The sequence below is a fragment of the Apostichopus japonicus genome, chromosome 20 (genome assembly GCF_037975245.1).
Source record: "Apostichopus japonicus isolate 1M-3 chromosome 20, ASM3797524v1, whole genome shotgun sequence".
NCBI classification, from domain to species: Eukaryota; Metazoa; Echinodermata; class Holothuroidea; order Aspidochirotida; family Stichopodidae; genus Apostichopus; species Apostichopus japonicus.
The window spans coordinates 34,814,719-34,835,443 of record NC_092580.1 but is presented as its reverse complement, the minus strand read 5'-3'; the positions used below and the strand labels follow the sequence as shown (position 1 = coordinate 34,835,443).

The 20,725-nt window shown below is 39.1% G+C and overlaps 1 protein-coding gene across 2 annotated transcripts in view; it reads left to right on the top strand.

Moving 5' to 3' along the window:
- Positions 1-20,725, top strand: part of LOC139960858 (cyclin-dependent kinase 17-like) — a 73,847-nt gene that overhangs the window by 18,996 nt on the left and 34,126 nt on the right. For both annotated transcript variants that reach the window (XM_071959490.1, XM_071959491.1), the window contains exons 2-5: positions 2,161-2,507; positions 7,768-7,907; positions 12,644-12,766; positions 15,842-16,013. In XM_071959490.1, coding sequence (XP_071815591.1) covers positions 2,393-2,507; positions 7,768-7,907; positions 12,644-12,766; positions 15,842-16,013 — 550 coding nt within the window. In that variant the 5' untranslated portion in view covers positions 2,161-2,392. The remainder of the gene's footprint in view (positions 1-2,160; positions 2,508-7,767; positions 7,908-12,643; positions 12,767-15,841; positions 16,014-20,725) is intronic.

Genomic DNA, 20,725 nt, shown 5'->3' with positions numbered 1-20,725 from the left:
ATAAAACATTACTTGATCTGGGCAGACATGCCATGTGTCTGAGCTCTCGTTAAGGCAGTGTCTATAGAATGACACATTAGTTTTGTCAGAATCTTCAGATTGATAAAGTTACTGCTCTTGCAGTACTGAATTACATCACAGCTGTCAAATTGTTGTTTTCTAAGTCACCTAGGTTGTCTTAAAATATAGGATTTGATTGTTTGGTAGTATGAACTTCCTACCCATCATCACTTGAAAGTGGTAAATAATTCTCCCCACTCCCACACACTCTCCCACCCCCTCCCTTCACCCTCTCCTTCCCCTCTCCTTCCCCTCTCCCTCCCCTCACCCTCTTCTTCTCCCTCTTCCCTTACATATAGTTGGAAGTATTCCTATTGTTGGTTATAGCCAGCTGGCCAACCTAAGTTACAACTTTAACAATGACAACAGAATGTGGCAAATGTTATATCTTATACTAATCTTCTTGCAAACTGTTATGGATAATCACTGTACAAACTTAAAGTTTCCAAGAGATTCAAAGACCTTCCTCGATGTACAGTAGACTCCTGCCAAACAAACAAAAAGTCATTTGAAATATTTTGGTCACTTTTTGAGGCTTTAATGTTGATAAGTAAATGGTATTTATTACTGGGATCTTTTTGGTTACTTGCCGTAGGCAGGCAAGTAGCCTGTGCAGTCAAGTTGGCGAGTGTGTGTTTGTGCGTGTGTGGGTGTGATACCCTAGCTTGTAAACACAATATCTCAAGATAAGTCACATCTGCAGTTCTCATAATTGACTTCGCTCCTCACTAACCTATCTCCCCACAACCTAAGAACTCTCGTTCTACCATGCCTAGAATGAACTAGTAACCTTTAACACTGTGCACCCTATATGTCCTATGACCTTGGTCAATGCCCTCCCTTCTCATCCTACCATTCAAAGTGACAGCATCGTACAATATTTGTCTGGATTAATTTCTACGTAATTTGTTCGGGCTTCCCCATAATAAGTACAAAAACCCAGTTGTTTTGGTGGAGGTCAAAAGTCATTTGGGGTCAGCAGAGGAGAAAATATGAAAATCTTAAAAACGCTTTATCTCCAGAACCTGAACATCAAAGGAGCTCATATATGCATAGTAAAATAGCCTTATGTAGTATGTAAAGTGTTTACACAATGTAGTATCTAGGTCAGAGTTCCTTTAAGTCTCCAAGGGTCAAAACTTGAAATCCTTGTAAATATGGTATCTCTAGAAAGGAAACTGTATTGGCTCTTTTATTTTGCATGTGGCTTCCCTTTAATGAGTACAAGAACCCTATTGTTTTAGGTAGAGTCAGCAGTGGGCAAATGTGAAAATCTCAAGAACCTTATTGTTTTTGGTGTACTGTAAGTCAAAGGTCATTTGGTGTCATCAAAGGTCACACTCCATAAAACCTTTTATGTACACAAACCTTGTAAACAGGATGTCACAAGATAAGTTACTTCACATAGCTCGTATTTGGAATGTTTCATGTAGTGAGTACAACAACCCTATTATTTTGGGTGGGCGTCAAAGGTAATTTGGGGGACAGCAGAGGTTCAAATGTCAAAATATCAATGGATCTCATCGGGTTAACTATTACAAATGCAAATTCAGCTCTTTGTTGGTAGAGTGAGCATGTAAAATAAATTACCAACAACAAACAATGTCCCTCTGTCTTTCTTTCGTGGTATTATTATGTGGTATTATGTTAGATGATTCCCAGTCATCAAACCATGCACTGACTCTGTTTGGATTGATACTGCTCTACATCCACAGTATTAACTTCAGCCAGGGTTAAGAGCTTGCAAAGTACTCTTGTGCTGCATATGTAATGTATTTAAAGGCAAGTATGTGCTGGGGGAGAGGGGTGGGTGGGGATTTCCCTCTGGTTAAAGTCCCCATTCAGATGCAAATCTGTCTGACTTGATAGTCAGATACAGTAATTGAGTTCTGGTTTCATTCATACTGTAACAGACTTCTGTTTTATAGTCTATGATATTTCCCGTTTTGTCACTGATAACAATAAATGAAGTGTTGTAATCCTTAAGTGCTATCAACATGAACTAATGTCATCAGGTATGAATACTCACAGTTAAAGTGAGTTCAATGGTAAAGGTATCAGTGCTGCAGTATTACAGTATTATGATTTTCTTCTTTGCAGGTTTTGACTGTATCTATTGCCAGTGATCATGATGTTCAACATGACATGTTGGTGACTGTTTGTACATCCTAGCTGTGTGCCATCCCTAAGGATTATGTTTATATGGGGGGCATGTCTGTAGCTGTTCTCTATTCCTGAAGTGACAACCAGCAGCCTGTGTTCCAATATTGATTTTGAACAAAACAAACCTTTTTAAACCACGAGTAGAGAAAGAGACTCTTATGATAGAAAGATGAAGAGACTAAAGAGAAGGCTATCTCAGTCGTTCAGGAGTAACTCAGTCATCGAGGACTCACTCTCAGAGTTGACAGAGAATATGAACATTGAAGGAAATGAGACCAAAGAAGGTGAGTGTAGTGTGCTTCATTGTGTAGCCTACACCAGCTATGCTGTGATAATGTAGGTTGGGTAGTATGTTAACAGTACAACACTAATTGATACAGTTCTGTAATAGTGTAGATCATTGGATAGTACATGTTATGTGTATTACTCTGGTCAATAGCTGTAATGGTGAAGGTAAGCAGTGTGTTACAGTATTAACACCAATTGTGCATATTGTAATAATGTAGGGTGGTTAGAATTTTATATATTATTTTAACTAAGTCCTTTTGTGCTGTAATAATGTAATAATGGGTTAAGAATGTAATGGACTTTGTTCCTACCAGCTCTACATATGCCAAGCAATGGAAGGACATGGTCCTGAGTTTGTGGGTACTGGATGTTGTCTCAGTGGGATACTGCAGGTACTGGATATTGTCTCCCTGGGGTACTGGATGTTGTCTCCCTGGGATACTGCAGGAACTAGATGTTGTCTCCCTGGGGTACTGGATGTTGTCTCCCTGGGGTAGTGGATGTTGTCTCCCTGGGGTACTGGAGGTTGTCTCCCTGGGGTACTGGATGTTGTCTCCCTGGGGTACTGCAGGTACTCGATGTTGTTTCCCTGGGGTATTGGATGTTGTCTCCCTGGGGTACTGGTGGTTGTCTCCCTGGGATACTGGATGTTGTCTCCCTGGGGTACTGCAGGTACTTGATGTTGTTTCCCTGGGGTACTGGATGTTGTCTCCCTGGGGTACTGCAGGTACTCGATGTTGTTTCCCTGGGGTACTGGATGTTGTCTCCCTGGGGTACTGGAGGTTGTCTCCCTGGGGTACTGGATGTTGTCTCCCTGGGGTACTCGATGTTGTTTCCCTGGGGTACTGGATGTTGTCTCCCTGGGGTACTGGAGGTTGTCTCCCTGGGGTACTGGATGTTGTCTCCCTGGGGTACTGCAGGTACTCGATGTTGTTTCCCTGGGGTACTGGATGTTGTCTCCCTGGGGTACTGGAGGTTGTCTCCCTGGGGTACTGGAGGTTGTCTCCCTGGGGTACTGGATGTTGTCTCCCTGGGGTACTGCAGGTACTCGATGTTGTTTCCCTGGGGTACTGGATGTTGTCTCCCTGGGGTACTGCAGGTACTCGATGTTGTTTCCCTGGGGTACTCGATGTTGTTTCCCTGGGGTACTGGATGTTGTCTCCCTGGGGTACTGGATGTTGTCTCCCTGGGGTACTGGATGTTGTCTCCATGGGGTACTGGATGTTGTCTCCCTGGGATACTGGATGTTGTCTCCCTGGGGTACTGGATGTTGTCTCCCTGGGGTACTGGATGTTGTCTCCCTGGGGTACTGCAGGTACTCGATGTTGTTTCCCTGGGGTACTGGATGTTGTCTCCCTGGGGTACTGGAGGTTGTCTCCCTGGGGTACTGGATGTTGTCATCCTGGGGTACTGGATGTTGTCTCCCTGGGGTACTGCAGGTTCGATGTTGTTTCCCTGGGGTACTGGATGTTGTTTCCCTGGGGTACTGGATGTTGTCTCCCTGGGGTACTGGATGTTGTCTCCCTGGGGTACTGGATGTTGTCTCCCTGGGGTACTGGATGTACTGCAGGTATAGTTTACCACAAGACCTCAGAGGGGTGAGGGAATCTACTTCAGCACCCAAGAACAAATGCATTGCTCTGGAAATAGAAATAGAAAACAATGGCTGGGTAGTGAGATTGATGGGAGAAGATGGACCTCTCTGCCCATTGTCATTCTTGCTCACACCCAGATAGGACAAGATTTGGAGACCAATCCTCAACGTGAAAAATAGGAACAAAAATTTTGTGAGACCAAACACTTTCAACTCCATTAACATGTAAATGCCCCCAAAAGGCCACATGAGCATTAACAGTGGATCTGAAGGGTACATACCTACCAATCCGACTCATGAACAGGTTCTTGAATTAAACTACGAGGGGAAGAGTATTAGTTCAAGGCCCTTTACAGCTTGCCAAGGGTATTCACCCGGGACACTGGTGTAGTGGTGAGGGAGCTGCACTACAGGGTTTCCCTTCTTCATCTACCTACAGTAGACAACTGGTTAATCCTTGGAATCCTGCCAAGATGCCATGTTGAATACATCCCCTATGGTAGGTCTTCAGAGTCACCCCTAGTGGGTCATGAACAAGGAGAAATGCAATCTCACTCTGTAGCAACAGGTTAAATACCTTTGGGCCCATCTCAAGTTTGTCAAGGAAACTGTTTCCTCATTGTTGGAAAGAAAATCCCAGCTAACCAAAGCAGCACGGAGAACACTGAACTGTCAGTTCAACACTGGTTGGCCTGAAGGCGGGTAGTATGTTACAGTATAAGACAAGCTATGATGTAATAATATAGAGTGGGATACTAAGTACTGTACGTAATAATATAGGTTGGGTAGTATACATTATACCACCAACTGAGCTGTAATAATGCAGGGTGGATAGCATTGTTCTCATTAGGGCACGCGATTGTATGATTCCTGCATAATACTGCAGAAACATTTTATTGCGGGTCATTCCTGCTTAACTTATTTCTTCATCCCAAATTAGTTCGCACACATGTAGATTTTATGAAAGCACAAAATATCAACCATTTATTTGAAATATATCTAATGTATATTTTATGTTTGTAGTTATCAGTCATTGACAACACTTCTTATTCAATGAGAGTTCCACATTCTGTGATTAATGGGTCTAACAGGTTAACCATGAAAGAGCTTTGAAAGATAGTGCGTGCTGCATACAGTAGGAACCCTGATTGCACTTCCCTTTGCTATCTTGGCTTGCCAAAAGACTTGAGCTTTTGTAATTGTTTATGTCTAAAGCCTACTGTATGCCTATTGTTGCTTTCAAACAATACACCAACTGTGCACCTGTCAAACTTCATGATTATATCATACACCAGACCTCCCTCAATATGGGTTTAAAGCTCCCCACATGTTTTTATTGTTCACCTGCTAACGAACATAACATTCGCTAAAGCTTACTTGAATGTTACTTCATATTCGTAGTTTTTGACTTGCAATCCTTAGGTTAGTAATTTACTCCTTTTAGAACAGGTGTGATATAATGAAGTACACATTTCAGGCTTATTTGCCATTTTGCAATCACATGTATAGTAACTACTGAGGACAGTAGTTAGGCTTCCTTGTCAACCTGTATGGAAGGACAGTGTTGTGCTGTTAAAGTGATGATAAGTGTGGTCAGGCATTATTAGATTATTGTCTTATACAGCCAAGGTGATTAGTGTGCTTAATTCTACTTCAGTACAGTACATTTCCTCTGTTAGCCTTCAGCTACTTGCAGTAGTGCTTTATAGTTGATAGTGTATTTATTTCCCATATAAGTTTGTGACACGCACCATCGTTCAATTATCAGTTTTATATCCATCCTGTTTACTTAGTTTCCTGTCAAAGACAGGTGGAACTTCTCCTCCCGTGACAAGAGATTGGGTTTTGAGATTTCAAGAGAGAATTATTGCAGCATTGCAAACACATGTATCCCAACAAAAATTGCTTCATTTGCTAAATTATTGGGGCATAAAATGTGTACAGAAAATGCAGCGCTTTGGGGAAGATGTTTACTTCGAGAGCGGCAGTTTAAAGCTCTGGTGTAGACAACTGATTGGCTCAGCCTCATTAATCTACAAACAGAGGCTTCAAGATTTAGGGTCTGTTAAAGCAAGTGAAAGAAACTGGGGCATTTATGCAAATTTGCAGATCTGTATTAGAAAGTATAGGAATGTTGAAACAATGATTTGATTGATTTCATACCAGTTTTGTTTGTTTCTTGGAGAATGTGAAAAGTTAGCCTTCAGCTTCTTTTTGATAGTCTGTTTCAAGGAAGTTTTCATTGCTGGGTAGAGAGTAAGTTTACCAATAGAAACAATGTTTCCATATGTGCAGCCAATCAGGACCTGGCATACACACAAGTCGAAGCATTGTTTGATTTGTTCATACAGTATAGAGTCAGTTGTCCTGTGATCAAGAATTGCATTGTCTCCAAATGTATACATAGTGTTGATTTCAAACTGAGGCATATCAGAGCACTTTTGGAATCATGGATCTGACCCAAGTATTTTATTAAATCACAGCTCCCACAGAATATTCCTTTCTAGGGAGGGCCTTTCTAGTTTATTGTAGACCTCATCTTAAAATCTTGTTCCTAATTGGAGATACTGTTAGGTTGATTGGCTATTCCATCAACTCTTCTCTGTTAATTGTATCACAGTAGATGGTCTGCAAATGTCATCATGGTATATGTTCTAACTGAGAAGCTGTGCCTCCCAATTGTGTGACATTTAAAATGTATGGCTTACCTATCAATTTTCTCTATAGTTAAAAATGTTCTTCACTTTAGCAATTAACTGCCTTCTTCTTTGAAGGTCATGAGGTTACCAGGTCCCTCTAGACACAGTCCAGTCAGTCTTGGGCAAATTGGATATCAAAGGCAATGAAAGTTTATTGCTCCTAAGTTTTGAAAATGCTACTTTTTTGTAGAAATATTAGTATAAGTGAGTTCAATTATGAATAAAATTCTGACAAAGTGGATCCATAGTGGAGTGACCAACCATCCAAGAATGTTAGATTGTAGCTGGGTAGGTATTAAGCCAAGTAGCCAAATCAACCATTGAGAGGATCCTTGAGTAACCATCCATCCAAGAATGTTAAATTGTAGCTAGGTTGGTAACTAGCTTAGCTGGCTCTGTTCACAGAGACCAATCTATGCAATATATAATAATAATAACATAACATGTATTTTAATATAATGTATTTCACTTGTTGGTTCATGAGGATAGTATCATGACTTGTGAAATGTAGAAATAGATGTGGTGAAGGTATGAAGCAGACAAATTAACTAATTAGGGAGAGTTGCATATAGTACAGTGTACACAGTACAAATAATCTCTTAGTGTTCAAATTAGGAAGACAGGGATGGAGTTTGCTTTCAAGCCATTGTTGGCATTCTCTCTCTATCACAAAGTCTTCATAACAGTACAGTACTGCTAGAATGTTTTTTATCTTTAAAGCTAAATCAATATCACATACCCATCCCCTACCTTTCCCACGCAACTGCAATACAACATATCCATCCCCTACCTTTCCCACCCAACTACAATACAACATACCCTCCCCTACCTTTCCCACCCAACTGCAATACAACATACCCATCCCCCCCCCCCCCCCATAATTATCAAGAAGGTGTTATATTTTTAGCATGAATTTTGCAACTTAGAGACCTGTTTTTAAAGTGCTTTTCATTTTTCCTTTAGATATATTAACAGATCATAGATGGCGGAATTCAGATGGCGAAAGTGATCATACATCAGGAGCCTCAGACGAGAGTCATGGTCACACTCCAGTGCGTAGGAGACAAAGACCCCCTGCTAAACTACAGAGAAGGTTTAGTGAAGTACGTATCTCAAGTCATGATGTTAGCTCAGTGCTTAACTTCAATTAGTTTCTCAAATTATCACATCCTACCCCAGGGATTAAGAACATTTTAACAATGGAATTACATATAGTGGTAACATAATTTTGAAATGTTGTGTAATTGTGAGCAAAGCTATTAACATCTCCTGAAAATTTGATCAGATAATGATACTAGCAGCATCTAAACAGCAAAGCCGTAATGATTGGTTTTTCCTTGTCCCCAAGCCTAACAGTTAGCCAAGCATTAGCCACCCACTTATAGCAATCATGAAACCAACAAAACTGAGTCCCAGGTGCTTACTGATACGTTCTCATTCCTAAAATACAGACATCAAAGAGAGATTTACACCCTTGTGTTTCATGAAGTTCACTTACATTTTCCAGATTTCGACAGCATAAGCTTGTGCACGAAGATTGTGCTTGGGTTTGAAAACCTGTTAATAGCTCTAAAGCATTTTTTTGTGCATGTTGTGTATATTTATTTAAACCTTAAGCCAGCTTAGGAAACTTGGCATTGACCGCATTTTACTTTGATAAGTCAGAATTGACTGGACTTATACAATGAAGGTGAATCTGATATAATGATTCCTTCCTTAGTTTAATATTCATGTTAACAACTCATAGAATGTCATAATAGCAATACAATATCCTTTGATTGGTGGTATTGTTTTTGGTAGGGAGGGGGGGGGGGGGGGAATGGCAGTATGTTGTCCTGTCATTTTCCTCTTCATCACTGCAGGTTACCGGTACTACAAATTTACATTTGTAAGTGAAGTTGAGCCTTGTTTCCAATTAGAACAGTGCAGAATACTTTGGACATGTACTTTGACCAGAGAAAGGCACCAGCAGAACGAAAGTTATTAAGAATTGTGCAAGGAAATTGAAGTGAGATTGGGACACTGCATGACTGCAGTCAAACAGCCTGGCATTATCTGTGAACCAGCTCAGAGTTAATTGTTACTCAGCTTTACCATGTCATCTCTCCTGATACTATTAATCTCCTCAAGACAGAACTGACCTCATTACATGAAAACAAAAGTCTAGGTCAATTAAATCTTATTGGCCTGGAGATGCATTGAGCTGTTTTGGTATAACTCATTGAATATTATCCTCAGGAGTCCTGCAGTCACATATTATCAGTTAGCAGTATAAACAAATTGAAAATATAACTATGATTGGGGCCTACTTATGATGAGACTATACAAATTTGGATAGTGTTTTAGAACTACCTCAGTATTACATTTGCTTGGTAATTTAACTGTTAAACACAAATACATGCAGGACAGATGGTTTGTTACAGTGTGGGTTTCTTTTTGTACACTGTTTTTTTTCTTGTTTGAAATGCCTTTGGAAATGTTGATACTTCTCTGGCAATCAAAGGTGAAGTGCAGTGATTATCTCTTTGAACTTTGATTATATTCCAGAAGATTTCCTTATGCCATCTATAGTATGTCATGGTAACCAATGAAGAGCTTTGTGAAATGAAACAAGAAAAACAAAATGTTATAACATAACAACAGTTCATCACATGTTATAGTTTAGATGCTCATACATGCATAATGCATGTGTATACATGTGTGTACATGATAAAATATATTCTCAACAATCTGTCATTCCTTTGCAGTTCAAATCAGATAAATCAGCAGAAACGATCAGATTTAGTCTACTTTAAGTCCTATATGCCTGATGGATGGGTATCTTGTGGACTATCAAAAATGAACATATGGGTACCTATATGGGTAATTTGTGAATGTGTTCCCATCACTAATGTACTTTATTCTATATCCCTGATGAATGGATACAATCTTCATTGTGCTGCCATATTCAACACTGAAATACTGCATCAGCAATGGAAATTTTGGGAGCAATGAAAACTTTAAATTTAAATGTAATGTTTGAGTAATAAATAGTTGGACAAACTTCCTCACTGTTCACCTAATACTACCATAAAGTCCTGTACAGGTTAACTTGGCGATTTGTCTGTGTTCTTGTTGTCAGTGCTCAATTCAGAGTGGTTGGGGGGGGGGGGGTGTTAATGCATGTAGTAAGCTGTTTATGTTAACACATCAACCTGCAATGTTGCATGTATAACATTGAGACTTGGGAACCCCAGGTTCTAAGAGCAGGGTGGTTAAAACACTCTGCTGCTCCTTATTTTGTCGTGTAATGTCTCATCCAGAAAAGTTTGTGTCCCACATGTTTATTGCGTTGTTTGATTGAATTTTCAAATGTTTCATTTCTGGTTCAGCTGCAATAGGCTGAAGCATCATATTTGAGAGTATGGAATACATGCATACCCTTACAATGGAAGCAATATATTGCAGTTGCACGTATATAGTACAGTAGATTGCTATGCTGTAGAACTAGTCTGCATAAAGTTACAATAATTTCTTTTAAGTGCATGTGTTTTGTATAATTTGAAGGTTCCATTCACATTAGCTAAGTGTAGATATGAGGAAGCACCTAGTAGCTGATCATGTATCAATGCTCTGTGTTGTGGATCGTGTCTGTTGAGAGGATTAGTGCACAGTGCAAACAGGAAGCAGACCTTGTAATACTCTGGGATGGCTTTCTTTTCCCATTAATTGTGCTGTTTAGTTTATTGTTTTACCATATTGTACATGAGACTCAGTACTTGATATGATAGCTGGATTTACTGGGTTGTAACCTGTCATTTGTCTTCACTATACTCAGACTGTGAGTCCTCAACAGTTTATTCTAATACAGATGTATATTGGTCTTCTAATACAGATGTATATATAGTGGTCTCAGACGTGTGTCTTTAACTGCTGTTGATCTATGATACCAATTGTGCTCACCTATTGTTTTAGCATTGAATCAGACAGTATGCATTGTACTGTACCAACTTACTTGACCTGAGCAGTTTTTGAATAACACTAAATTTAATATGCTCTGACTATATATACTTACAGAATGTAGCTCAGAAGATATATTCTAAATCCTTCACACAGTTTCAGGACTGGTCAGAGAATCTCACTTGTTTAATTTTGTCATTAATTTTTACAATCTTCCATTGTTGTCTGCTGCAGATGAATGTTTGAAGAGATTGATAATGCATCATATAATCTTACTGGTACTTGCTATTAATGGTTTGTTCAGTTCACAACATATTACACACACTTTACTGTACTTGCTATTAATGGTTTGTTCAGTTCACAACATATTACACACACTTTACTGTACTTGCTATTAATGGTTTGTTCAGTTCACAACATATTACACACACTTTACTGTACTTGCTATTAATGGTTTGTTCAGTTCATAACATATTACACACACTTTACTGTACTTGCTATTAATGGTTTGTTCAGTTCACAACATATTACACACACTTAACTGTACTTGCTATTTTGGTTTTCTCAGTTCATAACATATTACACACACTTTACTGTACTTGCTATTAATGGTTTGTTCAGTTCACAACATATTACACACACTTTACTGTACTTGCTATTTTGGTTTTCTCAGTTCACAACATTAATACTACAAACACATTGTATTGGTACTTGCTATCAATATTTTCTCAGTTCACAACATATCATACACACATTTTACTGGTACTTGGTATTAATGGTTTGCTCAGTTCACAACATTAATACTACATACACACATTTTACTGGTACTTGCTATTAATGGTTTGCTCAGTTCACAACATTAATACTACATACACACATTTTATTGTTACTTGCTATCAATATTTTCTCAGTTCACAACATATCATACACACATTTTACTGGTACTTGGTATTAATGGTTTGCTCAGTTCGCAACATCAATACTATAAACATATTTTACTGTACTTGCTGTGAATAATATACAAGCAAATACTATAGGTGACACAATATGAGACTGGTGTTTGTTTGATAGTCCTCAAATTGCCTTTTTGATAGCAGCTTGCAATAGTGCATTCAATACTTTAGTCTTTGCTATGAGTCCTCCCATAAGAGCTACTGCTAATATCTCAGCTGCTGACAAAATGAAATATATAGAATCGTTAGTGCCCTGTCACTATGGCAACACATTCTCTGCCTTAATTCATATTGGTCTGATTTAACTGTGGCACAGTGTAATAAGTTACGATCTGTCAGTTTGTCATTGGAATAGTGTCATGGTACATTCCAGCACATCCGCTGTAGACCACTGATAACTGTAAACCTATCTAGATGTAAGTTTCCTTCAATAATAGATTATAATCCAGTGCAGTGGTGGTGTTGGTAGGCTGATGTACTTTAATGAAGAAATGGTTCATCACACTTCAAGTTATATAGTATGTGTATTAGTTGTGTGCCTCCTTGGTTATCTAATATTTAATGAATTATTTAGGAAGACATTAATATAGATGTGTCTACTTGCATGGTTCTTCATAAATTAATTTCTCTGGAGGTCATAATATCCAGTCTCATTCATTCAATGTTGTTGTATTTTGTTATAATTTCATCCAGATTAATATAAGTCAATGTTAAGAAACATCTACCAAGCTTACAGAGTGCTTCCAAACTTACTGTTCTTTATAGAATTGAAAGAGATTAAAACAGACTTTACATGTAACTAAACATAACTTTACATTATATAAACTTTACCTAAGAATTACTCTGATAACATGTTAATGTAATCAAAGCTGCATGTCTCCTTAGGCTCTTCACATCTTCCAAGAATTGTATCTTACAATGGTTTTTGTCTTCTGTTTACTTAACAGGATATCTCAAAACGGTTATCTCTACCAGCGGACATGCAATTTCCAGAACAATTTTTAGAAAAATTCAGCCTTAGTCCTCCTTCAAATGAAAAGATGTCTAGACGGTCAAGAAGGGCATCTTTGGTAAGGATTTATATAGCTTCAAATTATGACCAGGCTGTCAGTGCTATGTACAGATCCATTTTTCAACTTTTTAAATTGTTTTACTTCTTTTCTGAATTTTAAGTAACATTCAGTAGCTGTTTCGATTGGAGTAGTTTCTGCTCACTACATTAAATTTTACAAGCTACATGATATAGTTAATGATGTTTATAAATGTTTATCTCAGATCTTCCATTGGGGTTGTGGGTCACTTGTCTTTTCACAGCTATTGTATTCAAGCTCAACCCCTCTACCAGTAAATGGTCATTTCTGGGAGGGGGGGGGGAGTGCAGGTGGTGTGTGGAGACAGATATTAGAAATAAAGTGAAACTGATACTGTACATGAGTTTGAGAAACTTTGAACTAGTCTTTCACTCGTGACTTCTGTTATTCATATTCTCTACACCATGTAGAATCAGGTCACAGCTTAATGATACATCTAGTGTGTGATTGATGTCATTGGTAGTTAATGTAATGGATGGTATTGCCTTGGCCCACAGGATATTAATTACATACTTCAATTAATGATTTGACTAGGTGACATGAGAAGAACCTTCATAGCATAATGGAAGCATAAATTCCATCAAAACCATAACCCTCACATTCCCAACACTTAAACAATCTGCACAGGCTGATAAGATTATAAGAGTAAACATTCCATATTACTTGCTTTAAGATCTTTTGAACCTCCTGTGTAGTTGTGTGTTTGTTGTATGTATTTGTTATGCAGCTTTATGTTTCTGTCTATATGTAATCACACGTCATAGCCATGCACGCTGCATCTTATATTTACAGATATTCCAGGAATATTTTTGATATTTTGCACTGACAAATAAATTTTCATTTGCTCTGCTGAACACCACTCCCCACCCTCCCATTGTCATTTCCAATATTAGCTGAATAATCTTATCTACAACAACCCTGCAATGTATAATGATGCAGTCACAGGTTAATTCAACAAATGTGCATGTTGTGCCATATTACTTTTATGAGAGTATCATAACAGTTTAATGTTAAACAATGCTACTAGCTACTAGCTCCCTTACTGTTGTGTGGTTGCTAATCCATTGCCAAACTTAAAGGGGGGGGGGCATTAGACCTAACTAGCTACCTTACTGTTGTGTGGTTGCTACTCCAGGGCCATACTTAAAGGGGGGGGGGGTCCATTAGACCTAACTAGCTACCTTACTGTTGTGTGGTTGCTAATCCATGGCAAAACTTAAAGGGGGGAGGGGGCTCCATTAGACCTAGCTAGCTACCTTGACTGTTGTTTGGCTGCATCCTCCTGGCCTTGCTTTAATAGTGTCCATTAGACCTAGCTAGAGCACCTTGACTGTTGTTGGTCTGTGTCCTCAGAGCCTAGCTTTAACAGTGTCCATTAGACCTAGCTAGCTACCTTGACTGTTTGTTGGCTGCATCCTCCTGGCCTTGCTTTAATAGTGTCCATTAGACCTAGCTAGAGCACCTTGACTGTTGTTTGGCTGCATCCTCCTGGCCTAGCTTTAAACAGTGTCCATTAGACCTAACTAGCTACCTTGACTGTTTGTTGGTTGCATCCTCCTGGCCTAGCTTTAACAGTGTCCATTAGACCTAGCTAGAGCACCTTGACTGTTGTTGGTCTGTGTCCTCAGAGCCTAGCTTTAACAGTGTCCATTAGACCTAGCTAGCTACCTTGACTGTTTGTTGGTTGCATCCTCCTGGCCTAGCTTTAATAGTGTCCATTAGACCTAGCTAGAGCACCTTGACTGTTGTTGGTCTGTGTCCTCAGAGCCTAGCTTTAACAGTGTCCATTAGACCTAGCTAGCTACCTTGACTGTTTGTTGGCTGCATCCTCCTGGCCTTGCTTTAATAGTGTCCATTAGACCTAGCTAGAGCACCTTGTCTGTTGTTTGGCTGCATCCTCCTGGCCTAGCTTTAAACAGTGTCCATTAGACCTAACTAGCTACCTTGACTGTTTGTTGGTTGCATCCTCCTGGCCTAGCTTTAACAGTGTCCATTAGACCTAGCTAGAGCACCTTGACTGTTGTTGGTCTGTGTCCTCAGAGCCTAGCTTTAACAGTGTCCATTAGACCTAGCTAGCTACCTTGACTGTTTGTTGGTTGCATCCTCCTGGCCTAGCTTTAATAGTGTCCATTAGACCTAGCTAGAGCACCTTGACTGTTGTTGGTCTGTGTCCTCAGAGCCTAGCTTTAACAGTGTCCATTAGACCTAGCTAGCTACCTTGACTGTTTGTTGGCTGCATCCTCCTGGCCTTGCTTTAATAGTGTCCATTAGACCTAGCTAGAGCACCTTGTCTGTTGTTTGGCTGCATCCTCCTGGCCTAGCTTTAAACAGTGTCCATTAGACCTAACTAGCTACCTTGACTGTTTGTTGGTTGCATCCTCCTGGCCTAGCTTTAACAGTGTCCATTAGACCTAGCTAGAGCACCTTGACTGTTGTTGGTCTGTGTCCTCAGAGCCTAGCTTTAAACAGTGTCCATTAGACCTAACTAGCTACCTTGACTGTTTGTTGGTTGCATCCTCCTGGCCTAGCTTTAACAGTGTCCATTAGACCTAGCTAGAGCACCTTGACTGTTGTTGGTCTGTGTCCTCAGAGCCTAGCTTTAAACAGTGTCCATTAGACCTAACTAGCTACCTTGACTGTTGTTGGTCTGTATCCTCACAGCCTAGCTTTAACAGTGTCCATTAGACCTAACTAGCTACCTTGACTGTTTGTTGGCTGCATCCTCCTGGCCTTGCTTTTAATAACAGTGTCCATTGCAGGTCTGCATACCTTGTCTGCTCTAAGCTTGCCAAGGGCCCTGCATTAATTGGGTTCTTTAGATCTAGGTGCCCGGACAGTTGTAACCCTGTTGTTTCCCCAGGGCCCTGCAGTTACAGGGTTCATCACAGGTGTACCTTGACTGTTGTATTAAGGTAACCATTGATTCCCATGGGCCTATGCCTGGTGACCTGCATAAAACAGTGTAATGAAAAAAACTTACTGTAACCTGGACTGTGAGTGATATGCAGTGTTATTGTTTAGTTTTTTTTAAGCAAACATTTCATTTCTTTGCAGTCTGAAATTGGTTTTGGGAAGAGAGAAACTTATACCAAATTGGACAAACTTGGGGAGGGAACATATGCAACAGTATTTAAAGGCAAAAGTAGATTAACAGACAAGCTTGTGGCCTTGAAAGAAATCACCCTGGAACATGAGGAAGGGGCACCTTGTACAGCCATCAGGGAAGGTAAGTGCCAATTGATTTTTATTGTCCTAGTTCATAGCTATAGAACAAGTGATTAATAGGAAGTGCAGTCATTAAGAACATGCCTGTATTTTGCCTTAAATTACATGCATCGATTGACAGTGGAATACTCTGTTGAGACTCTTCAACCTGAATTGACCAGTTTTGGCTTTGTCTCTCAGTTAATGGCACAAGAATGTAAGTCATGAAACTACAATAATCACATGTAATGCTGGTTACGATGCCTTGATTGTAGCTCTATTTAACAGAAAACAGTCAGGACTATGTGCCCATGTGGTCAGACTGGACCTTACAATGTCCTGATTGTAGCTCTATTTAACAACAGTCAGGACCAGTGTTTCCGCTATGACACGATTTTGACGCAATGGCTTGCCGATTTGACGCACTGGCGTTCAGAGAGAGAGAAAAAAAAAAGAGTGTTTCATTTTCTCCTGAATTTTATACAGTGTGAAGAGAAAAAAAAAATCATTTCAAAAGGCACTGTGTTCAGAACTTCAACTTGAAGTGAAGAAATTATTACTGTAAATTGTTTCCAATTTATCGTCAGAAATGTTAAATTAGCGATCGTTAACTTTACCGTAGCGCTGTTTTTCTATACAGTCACATAGATTTAGCTCGATTGCTGTAAAGCTAAATCATATAACGTAACTTGCACGTGCACTGATGCATTGCCTACACTACGATGGTTCGCATTACCAGTGTACTAAATATAATATCTGTATAGCCTACCTTACATTACATTGCAACAGGGTCAGAAATAAGCGGGGGCGTCGGGCGATTTGCCTAGCAAGTGCTAAGAAGCCCTCCGAAAAGGGCGAAAAAGAAATATAAAAAAATCGCCCTCGTAATATCAGGTGTAAATTTAATTGTGACATGCTTTTTGCTTTAGCTAGGGTTTGCAGTAGCAGCGCGAATCGCACAAACAGTTCTCACAATTCCGCATCACATTTGATCAAATTTGAAGCAGTGCGGGAGGGTCGCGCACAATCACCGGGAACTAAGCAATTTCAGTACCAGCGACAGTAACCTCAAATCCCCAAAAATCTCTGACCACATGGTAGCCTAACTTCAAACTAAGTCAACATGGAACTCTAACCTAGCCATCTGTTTATTTGCTCAAGTTGTGTCGCAAATAAAAATATCCAAGAAAAACTGCAATCTTTGACAACATGTTAGCCTAACAACCACACTAAGTCAATGGGAAATATAGCCTAACCATCGGTTTGCAAAAAAAATAATAATAATAACAATACTTTGCGTAGCTTTGTTTACATACTTTCCTTGCTGCTATCGTCGCACGCAAGGTTGCAAAACACCATATGTAGTCAACGGGAAAATCTAGCCTAAGCATCTCTTTATTCACTGAAATTGTGACGCAGTTAGCTAGAACTAAAATATCCATGAAATACTGCAACTTTCGACCACATGTTAGCCTAACCACCACACTAAGTCAATGGGAAATGTAGCCTAACATATCGGTTTGCAAAAAAAAAAAAAAAAATTGCTGGAAATCGGCAGTTGTTTGGAAGGTATGTGCTATGTCTTAGAGAGGGTATGTTGTATTTTACGTAAACCGTTGCTGAGGCGATGAATTGAAGGTTTTAACTTCGATTACTTTTCAGCGGTATAATGGTTTTCGTATTTGGTGGTGGGTGATTTTATCCACACACGGAAAAAAAAATGATTAAAGAAAAGGGCACCTTCAGTAGAAGTAAACCTGTGTTTTCTATTTCAGTTGATGGGTTATTGGTTTTTCGTCATATATTCGGTGGATTGATGTTATTTGCTAAACGATCGCAAATTTTGGCAATTAAACTTTCAATGAATTTGCTATATGGTCGCAGCTAACTAGGAAGAGGGTAACTGTGCTTACTTGATCCTGATGAATGCTTACAACCTTTTCCGTAAACAGCATATTGAACTTTGGAAAAGCGCCCCCTTAAACCTTAAAAAAACCCTCGTAAATACATTAAGGGGGGGCGTCTTTAACTTTTAATTTTACAAAATAGCCCCCCAGAGCCAAATCTAAATTCCTACCCGGCATTGCAAGTGGTGCACTATATTTGAGCCAAATTTAGCTTGTAAAAATAAAGCGTAATATGCAACGAACTAATTTATTATTATTTAGCAATCATCGTTTAAATAAAGCTCAGGGTTCCATGCCTCAATATAAAATCAGACATTGGATTGGCCGATGTTTAGTACACAGGGGCATAGCCAGTATGTAGCACTGTAGGCCCGGGCCTACACTTTTTTGGCCAAGTTTTTTTTTTTTTTTAAACACCCATAACTCAAATCCATAAGCATGCTGGACGAGTTTTAGAGTCTAGACAGGAAAAACTGTTGAAATGAACATAGCAAAAATATGGCCAAATTCTTCTGTCATCTAGGCTGTCATTTCTATCGCGTGCCGTTTAAATCAACACTCTACCTGCCCAAAAAGACTAGGATCCGATCTTGTCAGTTTTTTAACATCTAGTTAAGAACCCATTTACGCAGATAATATTTCAGTTGAGAAACATTCCACAGTCAAATAAGCCTATCGTTGATTAACAGACTTTATAGAGCTGCAGCACTTTGTTGCTACTGGCTTACTCTGTACATGTACCTTGCTAATTTTAAATACATTATTTAGTATTGAATTAAGTACTTTTTTAACTTGTTTGTTTTTGGTTTAAAAGTGATATTGAATGAGGTGTCTCAAGTTACCAAGAGGCCAGGGAACCAAAGTGAACACTCGGGAAGGGCGGTTTCCGGCCATCTGGGGGGGTTTGTAAAACCAAAAATTTTCTTGTACGCTTCGCGCCAACCGATGGTGGCGCTCCGCTCAGATAGTCGTACCTACAACTTTGAAAATCCTGGCTACGCCCCTGGTACTAATACTGTCGACAAAATGTAAAATCTTGAAAAGTCACAAAAACATTGACCAATTGTGTTTTGGGTTCAATAAAATAATTTTCCCAGAATTTTACCCCTCCCCTTAGACCCCTCCCACAGGACGGTGTGAGTCAGATATTCAGATATTAGCCATTTTGACTCAATGGGAAATTTCTTAGAGGAAGCACTGGTCAGGACTTTGTTTCCATGTGGTCAGACTGGTTACAATGTCCTGATTGTAGCTCTATTTATCAGAGAACAGTCGGACTATGTGTCCATGTGGTCAGACTGGTTATAGTGTCTTGATTGTAGCTCTATTTAACAGAGAACTGGGCTGTCCTCTTACTTGTCTTTGTGTTATATCAGCATACACTGATTAAAGCTTGTTACTTGGTTGAGCCAAAATCATCACATTAACATACTTCTGGTCGTGTTCTCTTCATTATTTCTCAAGAAACTCATCTCCTTCCTTTTCCCATTTTACTTCATCAATATAAAAAATTGGGTTAAATGTGCCAGATTTATCAAATAAATAAGGACAGACAGGGCAATTGGGGAATTAAAATTTATCTGTAAAGGTCATATCCATTCTAGCCTCCTCAGCAGTCCAATCCTCACTTCTTGCCTATAAAAGTGTCAGACATTTTGTTGACTTATGTCAGGAAATGGTAAAAGCAATTTCATCTTGGCTGTTCTTAGATGTATCGTAGTTTTCTGTAAGGCTTTATGTCAGAGCCTGAATCTATCTCATTAGTAAATGGATGATAGATGGAATTTGCTCTTTTGAAAATTTCAGGTTACCTTAGATTGGTTGCTTGACTTTCATGTTTACATTGTTGCTATGGTGATGAATCCAGTAGTGTGCATTTGACATGTACAAGGTATCATTTAATAATGGTAATTTGATGCCATTATTTTCTCCTTCAAGGGATTACGTATTCATGCTTTTGTTCTTGATTATAATTTCAGTGATAGTTGCACAACAGTCTATGACTGGTTCAGTTATTTTCTCCTTTCAAAGTCTCAATGTGTGTTTGTAAATGAATTTTGGAAACAAACTTCCAAAGCAGATTCAATATTTCTTGTTCTTAATGCACTCTGATCAGGTGGGTTTAATGGAGATACGCTGTCGCAATCGAAAGAAAGAAATTTATTTTCTGTTGCCCTTCTGACGCGAACAGTTTACAGTAAAATCACTGCGACCGCCGATATCAGCATGTTCATTACACAAATATAACCTATATATACTCGTATCGTCCACTTTTTTTACCCAATTTCACAAAGGAAACGTCTGGAAACACCTGTTTATTCCTTGCAATGGAAGGAAATGACACAATTTTACAAGCTACATTGGTAAGACCGAAAGAAAGATATACTATTCAAGAGAATGGACCTAACACTGGCTAGCACACAGGCCTAACGATCGTAAAGAAAACAGAGAGATTTGATTGGCGCATTATCTGTGCGGGGCTTGCAAATGTTTGAATGAAGTGTGTAGAATCTACGGACTCATTAAAAAATCTGGCGAATTTTATTCAGCTCAAAATGTTTAACGACAGATAACTCAATAAAAATAATGATTATTAACATGAAAATTGCATAGAACGGTGTAATTTTCACTCCGCTTTTAGAGCAGAAAGCTGGAAAAGTCAAAGTTAATATTTGGCAAACACACATTGAGACTTTAAGGGATTACTTATTCAAGCTTTTGTTCTTGATTATAATTTCATTGATAGTTGCACAACAGTCTATGACTGGTTTAGTTGTTGCTTTATGGATTATAACATCAACAATATTTGCTTCACAGTATCAGAACT